Raw genomic sequence first — 14,444 nt, forward strand, 5'->3', positions numbered from 1 at the left:
CAACAGCGGTTGGCACAGGTGAGTGTGGCCTAGTTGTCCGCTGGGGCTGGGTCCCTGAGGAGCAGAGGCCCAGGGCTGTCGGGGAGGGGCAGGCTGGCTCGGTGGAGACAGCGGTCGGGCGGGGGGACGCGTGTGATAAGATTCAGAGGGTGTGAGAGCGCGGTGGAGACCTGGGAGGGCTGGGCGAATTGATAGCTCATTTCTTCCCCAACCCGCTCAGCCAACATTTATTGCGCGCCTCCCCTCTCCCCAGCACCCGGAACTCCTTCCCCTTCCCCGCGACCCGGGGTTCTCCCTCTGCCTAGCGCTCAGAGCGTTCCCCTGTTCTGTTCCCCTCCCCGCCCTGTCCTCCTCCCGCAGCTGGACAGCGGATGGCCAGGCCGGGGAGCGCCCGGGAGCCGCCGCTCCTGGCGCTGCTGCCGCCGCTGTTGGTGCTGGTGCAAGCGGGCGCGGCGGGCGCGGCGGGCTCGGTGCGCCTGGCGGGCGGCCTCACGCTGGGCGGCCTGTTCCCGGTGCACGCGCGGGGCGCTGCGGGCAGGGCGTGCGGGCAGCTGAAGAAGGAGCAGGGCGTGCACCGGCTGGAGGCCATGCTGTACGCGCTGGACCGCGTGAACGCCGACCCTGAGCTGCTGCCCGGCGTGCGCCTGGGCGCGCGGCTGCTCGACACCTGCTCTCGGGACACGTACGCGCTGGAGCAGGCGCTGACCTTCGTGCAGGCGCTGATCCAGGGCCGCGGCGACGGCGACGAGGGGGCAGTGCGCTGCCCCGGAGGCGTCCCTCCGCTGCGCGCCGCGCCCCCCGAGCGGGTCGTGGCTGTCGTCGGCGCGTCGGCCAGCTCCGTCTCCATCATGGTCGCCAATGTGCTGCGCCTGTTTGCGGTGAGGGCACTCTCTCGCGTCCTCGTCCCGTCCCCGCCCTCTGGGTGGCTGAAGTCTAGTCTCCTGGCAGAAATCACTCAAATTCACAAAGATCACCCGCTGCTTCAAAGAAACCCTGCCCTGGGAGCCAGAAGGAAGCCCGAGCCAGATCAACCCAACCCGTTGACCCTTCCTTGTCTGCTCAGGTGCCCTGCCAGCGCTGCCACCTGCACACACAGCCCTTTGTGTGAATTAAGGAAGCCTACCTTCTGGGCGGTCAAGGCTGCCTCTTCCCACAGCGGGATGCAGCCTTTGCCTGGAGACCCAATGGATTAGAGCAGGGCCCCCTGGAGTTTAGCCTCATCTTGGTCGCTTGCTTGGATGTCCTTGTTTGGGGCACATATTGCACAACCTTGTGTGGTGGTCCCATCCCCCGGCCCTGGGGACTGGGCCCTCCTCTGGTGGGGTCACCAGGACATGACCCTGGCAACTCTGCGGGGTAGGGGAGGGTGGTGGTGAGTAGTTCCCTCATCTTGAGGGAACTGTCTTAAGTGCGGGGCACCCCTTCCCTGCAGCCTGGGGGGCAGTGATTGAGGGGAAGGGCATAAGAATAAGGGATTAGGGGGCCTTTGGCATTAGAGCGTGGGGGTTTTCAGTAGAAGTCATTCACTGGGGTTCTGTGGGGGAGGGGTGTCTCTGTCCCTCCATCTTTATGTGAAGAAAGGAAGGCTTTGCTTCCTTCTGGCTGGGGGAGGGGACTTCAGTGTCTTGAGAGTTTCTTTGAGGCAAGGCCTCTGTTTCTACCATGCTGGGTAGAGGTTTTATGTGGGTCCCCCTCCATCATCTGCATCCATGTAATCCCCCCACCCCTGTTCCCACCAGATGTCAGTGTTGTCATACAGACACAGCTTCTAGTAGGCACCAAGAGAAGTTCTGTGGCTCCCTGGGATGTGTGTGTGTGTGGGGGGGGGGGTGTGGGTGGATGGGGGGCGGGGTAGTAGTGAGGAGAGTCTCTGTCTCACCCGACTGCCCATGTCTGTCTGTGTTTATAGCTCTGTCCTCTGCCCTGCTTGGAGCTCTGGTTTCTGTCTCTTTCCCTGTGTCTGCCCCTCTAGGCTGAGTGCAGAGATCTCAGACTCAAGGGCCTTCAAGGGCCAGGTTGGGGCATAGATGGGTGAAGCAGGACCCCATAAGCCCAGGGCCCACTGCTGCCAGCTCAGCCCCAGACTAAGGTAGCACCCTGCACCCCCACACCATGTTAAACACTACTTACCAATTCAAAAATTAAACGCTTGAAGACACTGGTGCATGAATGGCAACCAGGGAACAGATTTGGTTCCCTGAGGCGCTGTTTTGCAATTCCTGGTCCAGGAGCAGAGACGGAGTTCAGGCCATATTTGTATTACTGTGCTGTCAGGCATTTTATTTTATTTTATTTTATTTTATTTTATTTTATTTTATTTAACTTTTTATGCTTATTTATATTTGAGAGAGAGAGAGAGAGTGTGTGTGTGTGTGTGTGTGAGCAGGGGAGGGGCAGAGAGAAAGACAGACACAGAATCTGAAGCAGGCTCCAGGCTCTGAGCTGTCAGCACAGAGCCCGATGTGGAGGCTCAAACTCATAAACTGGGAGATCATGATCTGAGCTGAAGTCAGATGCTCAACCGACAGCCACTCAGATGCCCCTATTTTATTTTATTTTTAAATGTTTGTTTATTTTGAGAGAGAGAGAGAGAGAGAAAGCAAGTAGGGGAAGGGCAGAGAGAGAGACAGAGACAGAGAATCCCAAGAGTAGGCTCTGAGCTGTCAGCACAGAGCCAGATGAGAGGCTCGAATCCATGAACCGCAGGATCAAGACCTGAGCTGAAACAAAGAATTGGATGCCTAACCAACTGAACCACCCAGGCGCCCCAGCAGTCAGGCATTTTAGATTAATTTCTCTCAGGAGGTTCAACCTGTACGAGGAGATTGTTCTCAAGATTAAGCTTTAGTGTCTAGAGTGCCCAGAGTATCTACAGCATCCACGAACTGCCCTCGTCCTTCTCTGTCTCCTTTTTCTCTGACATTCCCTCTTTCTTTGTGGTTCTTCTTATTTTTCTTTTTCTGTCTCCCTGTCGCTCTCTTCCTTCTTCCTCCTTCCGTCTTTCCTTCTCTCTCCCTCCTGCTCTTCGCACACTGTCTTCACACTCTACACTTTCTGTCCTGCTTCAGACATCCCTGTCTCCCCTAGACCAGTCTGGCCCACCCCTGCCAGAACTTTCCCTGTCTTCTGACCTTCACCAGCTCCCACTTCAGCCCTCTTCTCTAGTTAGCCTCCATCGTCCTGATTTCCTCAGCCTTCCCCTACCATTCTCCACTCTCCTCCCACCCTTGCTATTCATGCCCCCCCCTCTCCTGGATCAGCTCAGCCCATAATCCCAGCTGTCGATCACTCTAATGCACAGAGATAAACCCAACTCCAAGCAGTCCCCTCCAGAAAACCAGACACAGCTTTGAATCAAATAATCCCTTCCTAGCCCCCCTGCCTGCTCTGACCCTGCTTGGGGGTGCCGCTCCCCTACACAGATTGCCCCTTTGTGGGAAGTAGGAAAATATGCTGTCCCCTAGGGATGACAGGAGCCCCGTTCCCCTCTCAGATGCAGCCTTTGCCCAGCAGCTGGATCAGCTACAGGATGGACTTGAGTCCCCACTCCACCTTTGCCTGGACACATCCTGCGCCAGTGTGTATGGTGCCCTGCCCTCTTCCTTAGACCCTCATACCTCCCATATTCCATCAGACCACTTCTCAAAATGCAGAGATTTTCCCACGCCTGAGGCGTCTCCATGCAGCTATTCCAACCCTAATCCTGAACTTCCATGCCCCCACCTGTGTCCTGGATCCCTGTTGCCCTCCCTCCCCATAGGGTCACTGACCCTCCCTCCATAACCCAGATGTCCTTCCCCATTCCAGATACCCCAGATCAGCTACGCGTCCACAGCCCCTGAGCTCAGCGACTCCACACGCTATGACTTCTTCTCCCGAGTCGTGCCACCTGATTCCTACCAGGCCCAGGCCATGGTGGACATCGTGAGGGCGCTGGGATGGAACTACGTGTCCACACTGGCCTCCGAGGGCAACTATGGCGAGAGTGGGGTTGAGGCCTTTGTGCAGATCTCCCGGGAGGCTGGTGAGCTGGGTGTGGGGGTACCAGGGGTGAGCCAGGGCCATCAGACATGGTGGGGAGCGTGGATGGTGCCCCTGTGGGCAGGTGCCCCTTTCCTTTGGAGGACTCTGTCCCTGCCACAATCATGCACAGTGGCGGCCCCAGTGGGTTGGGTGAGTGGGTGGAACAAAAGGTGACTTTGGCATCCCCGACACCCAGGGGGGGTCTGTATTGCCCAGTCCATCAAGATTCCCAGGGAACCAAAGCCAGGAGAATTCAACAAGGTGATCAAGAGACTAATGGAGACGCCCAATGCCCGGGGCATCATCATCTTTGCCAACGAGGATGACATCAGGTGGGACAGTGGGCACATTCCATCACCATGTTTATTAGAGGCTCTCCTCGAAGGCCCTGCTCCCTCTTCCTACATATCCTCCAGCCTTGCGCATCCTCCCTTCCTCCTCCTCCCTCTCTCCTTGACTGCCCCCCCCCCCCCACCTTGCTGCCCTTACACATTTTTCCTGCTGCCATTTCCCTGTCTGGTGCCTCCCAGAAACGAACCAGGCCTGTTCTGGGTGGAGATGCTCCAAGACTAGCCAAGGGAAACACACAAAAACGCCTGTCTGTTCTTATCATCCAAAATAGGGGAGAGACCCGTGGGCAGATCTAAGTGCAGAAAATGAGCTGTCAGGCAAGGAGCCCCGGGAGGCAGTTCAGGGGGTATCAGCAGGTGGCCATGGACTCTGCCCTGAGGCCTGTGTGGCTCAGAGCCAGCAGAGGGCTCCGCAAGAAAAGGGAGGCCCCTCTTCCAAGCAGTGTGAAGTGGGCTGAATGCACAGAAGAAGAGGGCAGGCCTGGGGCCAGAGCCTGGCTGCAACCTTGACTACCTGAGGAGCCAAGGGCAGGTGTCCTAAACCCCAGACACCCCATTTTTCCTGATAAATGAGGGTCTGCTGAGTGGTTTGGAAGGGGATAGAAGAAGAGAGAAGAACAGGAAGTGCCCAGAGGTAAGTTGGAGGAGGATCGCAGGCCCTCACTCACCCCTCGCCCCATTCCTACCAGGAGGGTACTGGAGGCTGCACGCCAGGCCAACCTGACAGGTCACTTCCTATGGGTCGGCTCCGACAGCTGGGGAGCCAAGACCTCACCCATCCTGAACCTGGAGGATGTGGCCGTGGGGGCCATCACCATCCTGCCCAAAAGGGCTTCCATAGATGGTGAGTGCAGTGATGCTGTCCCCCATGGTATCCCCTGCCCCTGCTTGTCCTTCCCCACGGACCCCTCTTTGTGGTGGTGGTGATGGGGGGGGGGTACTCATTTTCTCCACCTGTAAAATTGCATCCTGATTCATGTCCCTTACGGGATTCCCAAACTCTAGGATTCTGAGATTCTGTGAATACCTCCCTCCGGGCAGTGTTTGAGTTGGCAAAGGAGGAAAAGCCCACCCCACTGCACAGGGTGAAGGATTAGTTTTGCTCTTTCTGTTTTTGTTTTAATTCAATGCCTACATTCCTGGTGTTGCTGGTTCCTCAAAAGGCACACCAATTTGAGGGCTGGGGAAGAGGGAGCAAGGCCGAGGATGGCGACATATTGTCCTATTGGTCAGATGATGAAGCCTGACTCCCCTCCCTTCTTCCACCATACTACCTGTGAATGTCTGGAACAATCCAGCAGAGATGTTCCCTTTATAATAGGATTGATCGTTTTACCAAAGACTGACCTGAAGGCACCTTCACGAGGTGCTACAGGGCTATTTTATGAAGAACAGAAACTTGTAAAGGCTGAGAGCCTTAACTTTTGGGGACTCAGAGCCTCTTGTGGGTGTACACCCACCCTCACACTTTTTATTTCCCTTAGAGTGCATTTGGTTGCATTTGACAAATTAGGATGAGAGCAGTTTTAGCAATAAAGGCACTTCGTCACAAGACAAGACGTCTGAAAGTAGGCCACTTCAGGTTTGGGCCAGTGAGTTAATGACATTCTCAAAGTCCTGAGCTCTATCCCCACTTCTGTTCCACCATCCTCCATGGTTGCTATGTGCCTTGGTGACTGAGGTGTCTTAATAATCACAAAGTGGCTGCTGAAGCTCCACCCATCACACCTTCACAGTAGCATCCTAACCGGGAAAGAAGGAGCCGCCTCAAAGTCTTTCATGCAGTGAGGCTCTGAGTTTACAACAGGACACAAATTCTACCCTGGAGCCCCCAGATCGCTCTGAAGTCACTGGCCAGAAGTCAGTCATGTGGCCAGTCCTAGCTGCGAAGTGAGCAAGTGGTGAAGGGACACAGAAGAATCATGTCTGGTTCAGATGGTTGCCATCCTCCTCTCTCCCCACTCTCAGGATTTGACCAGTACTTCATGACCCGCTCCCTGGAGAACAACCGCCGGAACATCTGGTTTGCCGAGTTCTGGGAAGAGAATTTCAACTGCAAACTGATCAGCTCAGGTACCCAGTCCGACGACTCCGCCCGCAAATGCACAGGTGAGAGCTGCCCGGGGTGGCAAGGGGAGGTGAGGGAGAAAGTGGGAGGCCAGGTGGGATGCCGGGGGTCCAGGCACACTTCCTCCGGGCATCCCTAGGACAGGTGAGGAACGCATCGGCCGGGACTCTACCTACGAGCAGGAGGGGAAGGTGCAGTTTGTGATCGATGCTGTCTACGCCATTGCCCACGCCCTCCACAGCATGCACCAGGCACTCTGCCCGGGGCTCACGGGCCTGTGCCCTGCGATGGAGACCACCGATGGGCGGATGCTGCTGCAGTATATTCGAGCTGTCCGCTTCAATGGTGAGTGGGAGCCAGATCTCCTAACAACAGGGAAGGGAAGCCCCCGGGGTTGGATTTCTCTGCGGGACCTAGGTTGACTGGGGATCAAAGGGATGAGAGAGGCAGGATGGTATGGTGGGGGCACCCGGAACTGAGAGCTGGAAACTTAAGCCAAATTCTGGAACCAATTTTTAACACTCATCCCCAGGCTTCAGTACCCCTTGGCCCAAGTTGCGAAATTCAGGTGTTGGGGAACTTTTTCTGTGACCCCTTCATGCCTGGAACCCTCAGCGAGCCACATGCAACTCTCCCTTCCATTGCACAGAGTTCGGGGACATCTGGACTCTGGGCCTGTGTGGGGCACGGTGCAGACTGCAAAGGCACTGTGTACAGTGTGGACAGGCTGCCCATTCTGAGTCTTAAGCTTGCAAAGGCCACCCCAGCTAAGCTCTGTGCCACGGGAGCACAAGGTGCAAGTCTGATGTGTCCTCTGGTACCAGCAGAGGGCCTGGCACATAGGCAGGGCTCAGAATAAGGTCTTCTGAAAAGGCCCAAATGGACCCAAGCTGCCCTCATGGTTTGTGCAGACAGATATACTTCTTAGTCAATTACTATTCTTTTTTTTTTTTTAATGTTTATTTTTGAGAGAGACAGAGTGTGAGCAGGGCAGGGGCAGAGAAAGAGACACAGAATCCAAAGCAGGCTCCAGGCTCTGAGCTATCAGCACAGAGGCCGACGCGCGGGCTCACAAACTGTGAGATCATGACCTGAGCCTAAGTCGGATGCTCAACTGACTGAGCCACCCAGGTGCCCCCAGTTACTATTCTTTATAAAATTAAAAAGTGTTCTTCCACCAACTACCGAATACCTTCTTTCTGCTAAGCTCTCTGATAAATGGCACAACTTACTATCATTACAGACCAGCTCTACAAGCTGGTAGAATGGGCTTCCAAAAGAAATAAAGCCAAGGGGCACCTGGGTGGCTCAGTCAGTTAAGCGGCCGACTCTTGGTTTTGGCTCAGGTCGTGATCTCACGGTTTGTGAGGTTGAGTCCGGCATTGGGCTCTGTACTGACAGCACAGAGCCTGCTTGGGATTCTCTCTCTCCCTCTCTGTCTCTCTGCCCTCCCCTCATGCTGTCTCTGTCTTTCTCAAAAATAAATAAGTAAACTTTTAAAAAATCATTAAAAGAAATAAAAGCTGATTGTTCAAATCAGTACAAATCTCATGCCAACACTCAGACCTTTGTACAAGTCTTGAACCCATCATTTTGCCTGGCTTGTTAAAGCTCTTTCTTTTTTCTTTTTCTTATTTGAAGTTTATTTATGCATTTCGAGAGAGACAGAGAGAGCAGGTGGGAGGGGGGCAGAGAGAGGGAGAGAGAGAATCCCAAGCAGGCTCCACCTTGTCAGCGCAGAGCCCGATGTGGGGCTCAAACTCAAGAAACGCGAGATCATGACCTGAGCTGAAACCAAGAGTCGGCCGCTTAACCGACTGAGCCACCCAGGTGTCCCTTTCATTCTTCTTTTTAAATTGTGGTTATCATATACATGGTGTAATACAGACCATCTTAACCATCTTTAAGGGTACAGCTTAGTTGTGTACACTGTGCAGCAATCATTCTCCAGAACTTCTTTTTATCTTAAGACTGAAATTCTGTCCCCATTAAAGAACAGCTCCTCCTCACCCTCCCCCAGCCTCTGGCCGCCTCCATTCAACATTCTGTCTCTATGATTTTGCCTCCTCTAGGTACATCCCGCAAGACGAATCATGCAGTATTTGGCCTTTCGTGTGACTGGCTCACTGCACTTAGTATAATGTCCTTAAGGTTCATCCGTGTCATAGCTATGTGCCAGAACGCCCTTCCTTTCTAAGGCTGAATGATGTCCTTGCATGAATAGACACTTTGTTGATTCATTCAGCCCCCAGTGAACAACGTTTGTGTGTCCACCTTTTGGCTACTGTGAACAAAGCTGCCGTGAACACGGGTGGATAGATAGGTCTTGGAGGCCCTGCATTCACTTCTTTGGGGCATATACCCAGAAGTGGAGTTGCTGGGGATGTGATAATTCTGTGTTTAGTTTTTCAAGGAACTGCCACACTTTTTTTTCCACAGTGATGGCACCATTCTACATCTGCACCAGCAAAATACATCAGGGTTCCAATTTTTCCAAATCCTCACTGAGTCTCGTTATTTTCTGGTGTGTGAAAAGTGGCCATGCTAATGGGTGTGAGGAGGTATCTCATTGTAGTTTTGTTTTAATGTTTGTTTATTTTTGAGAGAGAGACAGAGAGTGAGTGAGTGAGCATGAGTAGGGAAAGGGCAGAGAGAGGGAGACACAGAATCCAAAGCAGGCTCTGGGCTCTGAGCTATCAGCACACAGCCTGAGGCGGGGCTTGAACTCACCAACTGTAAGATCATGACCTGAGCCAAAGTCCAGTGCTTAAACGACTGAGCTGTCCAGATGCTCCTGTTATTATAGATTTTGAGTTGCATTTCCCTGATGACACTGAGCATCTTCGCACGACTTCTTTAACCTGGCTGGGCCTTGGGCATCTCCGGGATGAGCTGGGGGACCAGCTGAGGATGATGGGCTCTCCCTCTAGGCAGCGCGGGGACCCCAGTGATGTTCAACGAGAATGGGGATGCGCCCGGGCGTTATGACATCTTCCAGTACCAGGCGGCCAACGGCAGTGCGGGCAGCGGCGGCTACCAGGCCGTGGGCCAGTGGGCAGAGACTCTCAGGCTGGACGTAAGTGGGCACAGACACGCCGACGGGAGGCGCAGGGGCCCGGGCCCACCGTCCCCAAATGCAGTCCCAGGCTCGCGTCTCCTGTGCCCGCAGGTGGAAGCTCTCCAGTGGTCGGGAGACCCCCGCGAGGTGCCTGCGTCCCAGTGCAGCCTCCCCTGTGGGCCCGGTGAGCGGAAAAAGATGGTGAAGGGCGTCCCCTGCTGCTGGCACTGCGAGGCCTGTGACGGGTACCGCTTCCAGGTGGACGAGTTCACGTGCGAGGCCTGCCCCGGGGACATGCGGCCCACGCGCAACCACACGGGCTGCCGCCCCACGCCCGTCGTGCGCCTGACCTGGTCCTCGCCCTGGGCCGCGCCGCCACTCCTGCTGGCCGTGCTGGGCAGCATGGCCACCACCACCGTGGTGGCCACCTTTGTGCGGCACAACGACACGCCGATCGTCCGCGCCTCGGGCCGCGAGCTCAGTTATGTGTTGCTCACCGGCATCTTCCTCATCTACGCCATCACCTTCCTCATGGTGGCCGAGCCCGGCGCGGCAGTGTGCGCCGGCCGCAGGCTCTTCCTCGGCCTGGGCACCACGCTCAGCTACTCGGCCTTGCTCACCAAGACCAACCGCATCTACCGCATCTTCGAGCAGGGGAAGCGCTCCGTCACGCCGCCGCCCTTCATCAGCCCCACCTCGCAGCTCGTCATCACCTTCAGCCTCACCTCCGTGCAGGTGGGTCGTGGGAATCCCAGGGCCACTCGGTGGGCGCATTGCGCCTGCACTGGCGGGCTTGTCCAACACTCCAAAAACTCAGGTGATCACGCTTCTATTTTGGCTCCTATGTCAAAATTAAGGGAGGGGGGTGGAGGGGAAGGCTACAAGAGACAGGGCCTTACTATTTTACTTATATGCAGAACTCATTTCAGAGCAGCCAGTCCCCGGGGCTCTGTCCTTAAGAGAGAAAATGGTCCTTAAGCTGGGGAGTGCGAGCATCCAGCAACGTTTCTGTAAAAACAATGAGATTATTTTCTGTACACTGAACAAACTCTTCCACAATTTGGCTCCCATATAAAAATAAGGCAAAGAGCTATGTGACAGTTTTCTCAAGCAAAAAAAAAAAAAAAAAAAAAATCTGTTTCCATAAAGGGAGTTCCTGTTTGTTGCCCAGTCACCAGGGTAACCTGGATGAGAGGCATAGGCTCCAGCAATGGCACTATGGAGCGGGTCGTCCAGCTCCATAAATGGCAGGGATTTCATGCTGTATGTGCAGCAAAAGCAGAGGACCTTCAGGGTTTTCTCTAAGATAGTAACATTATAACAGCAGAAATTACTCTCATGAGCTGGAAGGCACTGGATATTTTCTGTGCAAAGGGTACTGAGAGACGGGTGTGTGTGACACTGTGATATTGTACAGCCAGCCCAGTTCTCAGGGCTAGGTGGAGGGCCTATGGTCAGCCTGCTTTTGACATGACACGCTCTCCACTCCAGGCAAGCCCTTCTCCCTACCTAGTTCTGCATATACCACCTTCATTCCCACCCACAGGCAATTCTCCATGACTGAAAAGTGTTGCCATCTTCCTAAAGATAGCAGGGGCCGAGCGTCCCCTGTCAGGGCCAGAATGGCAATGCCCAGCACATCCTGACTTCTTACCTTCCTGCTTCCCTCCTTGAAATCCCTGTGGTGCCCCTTTCCCCAGGATAGAGATACTTAGACTACATTTAGTACCTCCTGGTTCATCTGCGGACCCACCTTTCCAGAGGTCCTGGACCCTTTCAAAGAGGCATACCTTCAATTTTACTAGGTTATTTACCAATCTGGTGGACATGAAGTGGTATCTCATTGTTTTAATTTGCATTTACTTAATTACTAGTGGAGCTGGCCTTTGGAGTTTCCTCTTCTGTGATGTGCCTGTTCCTACACTTTGCACATTTTCTATTATTTTGTAGGAGGTTTTTTTTGTTTTTGTTTGTTTGTTTTTTACATGTACCAGATGCTTGTTCCTTCTCAATTACATGTGTTGCAAAATTGGTGGGATCCATTTTGGTTGCTGCTTCTGTGTATCACAGGCCTTGGGTATTAGTTTCTCACAGGCAACTTTTCCCCCCTACCTAGAGCCTTGTTATAAGAGGAGCCTTCATGCTGCTTTCCTGGACATTGGGTGGGGTGTTATTAGTCCCTTGTTTATGGAGCTACTGCCTTTGGGAGAATCACAAAAAAGTTCTCCTTCTGGATGTACAAATTAATAAAAAGCATCCCTTCTTGGGGCACCTGGGTGGCTCAGCAGTTGAGCTTCCGACTTTGGCTCAGGTCATGATCTCAGTTTGTGAGTTTGAGCCCCACATCAGGCTCTGTGCTGACAGCTCAGAGCCTGGAGCCTGCTTTGGATTCTGTTTCTCCTTCTCTCTGCCCCTCCCCTGCTCGCTCTCTCTCTCTCTCTCAAAATAAATAAATAAACTTTAAAAAAAAAAAAAAAAAGCATCCCTTCTTCCAGGATCACAGAGCTCTGCTCTAGGGACATAGTATAGCACCGGAGTGTTGGCTGGATTTCAGCCCCACCTACCCCCCTCGTACACACATACATCAGGCAGTCTTGTGCAGTGAACAATCTGCATGCACGGACGGGGTAGCCCTTCCAGCGTCCTGCCTCTATGCAGGTGTCTTAGTTCCTGTTCCCCAGCTTCTCTTGGCTCAAGGTCATGTCTCCTGTCACTGTGAGGGAATTGCTATTCCATCCCCCCCCCCCCCCGTTAGTGCTTGTGTTCGACTTTGATAACCTCCCAGGCCACCTGGCATCAGCTCACATTCTTACCAGTGTCTGTTTAAGTGCCTCGTTCTGAGCTTCACCATGCATCTGCACATGATTTCATCACATTATGTTCAACAGTTCTCTGGAGCTGGAGAAGGAAGGGGGTCCTCAAGAACTAGGTTTGCCATGTTGCTAGACAGGATCAAGCTCGTGTTTTCACATCTACAGAATGGAGATGGTTATTGCCTACCTGGAGGGCTGTGAGGAGACAAGATCTCTGCTGAGTCTGGGGGCATCCATGGGGCATGCACTGGCTCCTCCCCCAAGGTAGAATGGAGAAGATATGTGTAGGGTCACAATTCCAGGGCCTCTGCCTGCTGTCACTGTGGCTCTTGGGCCTGAGCATCCCACTCAGTAGGCCAGAAGCCTGGAGGCAACCCTAACCTGCCAGACATGGGTGGATGGCTAGGCTGGTGTGTCCCTGATACGGTGTTGGCTCCTGCAGGTGGTGGGAGTAATGGCATGGCTGGGGGCCCAGCCCCCACACAGCGTGATTGACTACGAAGAGCAACGGACCGTGGACCCAGAGCAGGCCAGAGGGGTGCTCAAGTGCGACATGTCAGATATGTCCCTCATCGGCTGCCTGGGCTACAGCCTCCTGCTCATGGTCACATGCACAGTGTATGCCATCAAGGCCCGCGGTGTGCCCGAGACCTTCAATGAGGCCAAGCCCATCGGCTTTACCATGTACACCACCTGCATCATCTGGCTAGCTTTTGTGCCTATCTTCTTTGGTACCGCCCAGTCAGCTGAGAAGGTAATCTGGGGTCTCCTGTTGCTTTCACTGCCTCCTCTGTTTCTTGCCTGTCCAAGGAGGGGCTCAATTGTCCCAAGAGCTGGACCACCCATCTGAATGATTGCTTGTTGGCTGATTCATTCATGTACATACTCATTCACTCATTTGTCAGTGTCGCTGCTGGCTCAGTGAGTTCTGTCTCCCTTCATTTGTTCATCCATGCTTCTATCCATCCACTAACTTGTTTCTATTCAATTACTTCTTCATATACTTCAAACCTGTCAATCCATTAATCTGTCAGTCCATTTGCTTGATCATTATTCAGTCATTTATTTGTGCACAGAGTAGAACATTTGCTTATTCACCTGTCAATCATCTGTTTGCCCACTTGCTCTCTTATTCAATCTCTGTTCATTGGTTTGTTCATTTGAAAACATATTCACTCATTCATTAACATGCTCTAACCCTTTTCAGGCATAGGGACCATTTCCCCAGGTGTCACTCGCTGTGAATGAACCCTTCACTTCCCTTGGTCACTTGTCCATTGGTGCCGTGTCACTCATCCTCCATCCTGTCTCTATTGGAGCCATGTCATGACCACCACTTCTTCATGCCACAGGGCCTTTGCTCGTATGTTGTCTTTTCCATTCACCCGATGAACACGGACTCATGTGGGGGGGTGGGGTGGGAGAGAACAGGGCTGAGTCCCACCCGGTCCCTTCCTCCATGACTCAGATCTACATCCAAACCACCACACTGACTGTGTCCTTGAGCCTGAGTGCATCGGTGTCCCTCGGCATGCTCTATGTGCCCAAGACCTACGTCATCCTGTTCCACCCGGAGCAGAATGTGCAGAAGCGGAAGCGAAGCCTCAAGGCGACCTCCACAGTGGCAGCCCCACCCAAGGGTGAGGACACGGAGGCCCCCAAGTAGTGAGTGGGGGATGAGTGGGATGGTTGCTCCCTCTCTTCTGCTCTTTTCTTTCCCTTGCTTCACCATGGAAGCTGTGAAAAGTCCAGGTCTGCAGTGAGCAGTTGGAGGCAGGGAGTCCACAAAGCCCATGCCCACTGGGATGGGGCTGGACTCCAGAAAGATCTGGACCCACACACCACACGTCATCCCTGCTTTTCTGTGCCTGTGGGCACCATATATCCTTGCTGCAGACCAGACTTTCTACTCATGGAGGGAAACAGCCACCATGAAGATTCTACTCTAGGGAGTGACTGAACTTATGCTCCCTGGTCTGAGTTCAGAGAGCATGATGAAGCCCCAGGCTTGGCCCAGCGTGAGTGAGATTTCTACCCACTTAGCCAGCAAAACCCGGGGATTGGGCAGTGTGCAAGAATGTGTAGATCTCACTGTGGAAATACAGGGCTGGATGCAGGGAGGAGCAGTTTCC

General features: G+C 53.8%; 1 protein-coding gene across 1 annotated transcript; it reads left to right on the forward strand.

Moving 5' to 3' along the window:
* Positions 1 to 371: 371 nt before the first annotated feature.
* GRM6 (glutamate metabotropic receptor 6) lies at positions 372 to 14,177 on the forward strand. Its single transcript, XM_027076915.2, has 10 exons — positions 372 to 878; positions 3,808 to 4,024; positions 4,220 to 4,355; positions 5,063 to 5,217; positions 6,342 to 6,482; positions 6,586 to 6,786; positions 9,372 to 9,517; positions 9,611 to 10,234; positions 12,755 to 13,066; positions 13,781 to 14,177. Exons 1-10 carry the CDS (start codon positions 372 to 374, stop codon positions 13,976 to 13,978), a joined length of 2,637 nt encoding a protein of 878 aa, XP_026932716.2. The 3' UTR covers positions 13,979 to 14,177.
* Positions 14,178 to 14,444: the final 267 nt, after the last annotated feature.

The sequence above is a fragment of the Acinonyx jubatus genome, chromosome A1 (genome assembly GCF_027475565.1).
Source record: "Acinonyx jubatus isolate Ajub_Pintada_27869175 chromosome A1, VMU_Ajub_asm_v1.0, whole genome shotgun sequence".
Taxonomy (NCBI): Eukaryota; Metazoa; Chordata; class Mammalia; order Carnivora; family Felidae; genus Acinonyx; species Acinonyx jubatus.

What these genes read in the sequence shown, in the direction of transcription:
- GRM6 (XM_027076915.2), top strand. Translation starts at nt 372, where the DNA reads ATGGCCAGGCCGGGGAGCGCCCGGGAGCCGCCGCTCCTGGCGCTGCTG. An exon ending in GCAGATCTCCCGGGAGGCTG is followed by an intron (nt 4,025 to 4,219) that starts GTGAGCTGGGTG and finishes CCCGACACCCAG; the next exon opens with GGGGGGTCTGTATTGCCCAG. An exon ending in CCGCCCAGTCAGCTGAGAAG is followed by an intron (nt 13,067 to 13,780) that starts GTAATCTGGGGT and finishes TCCATGACTCAG; the next exon opens with ATCTACATCCAAACCACCAC.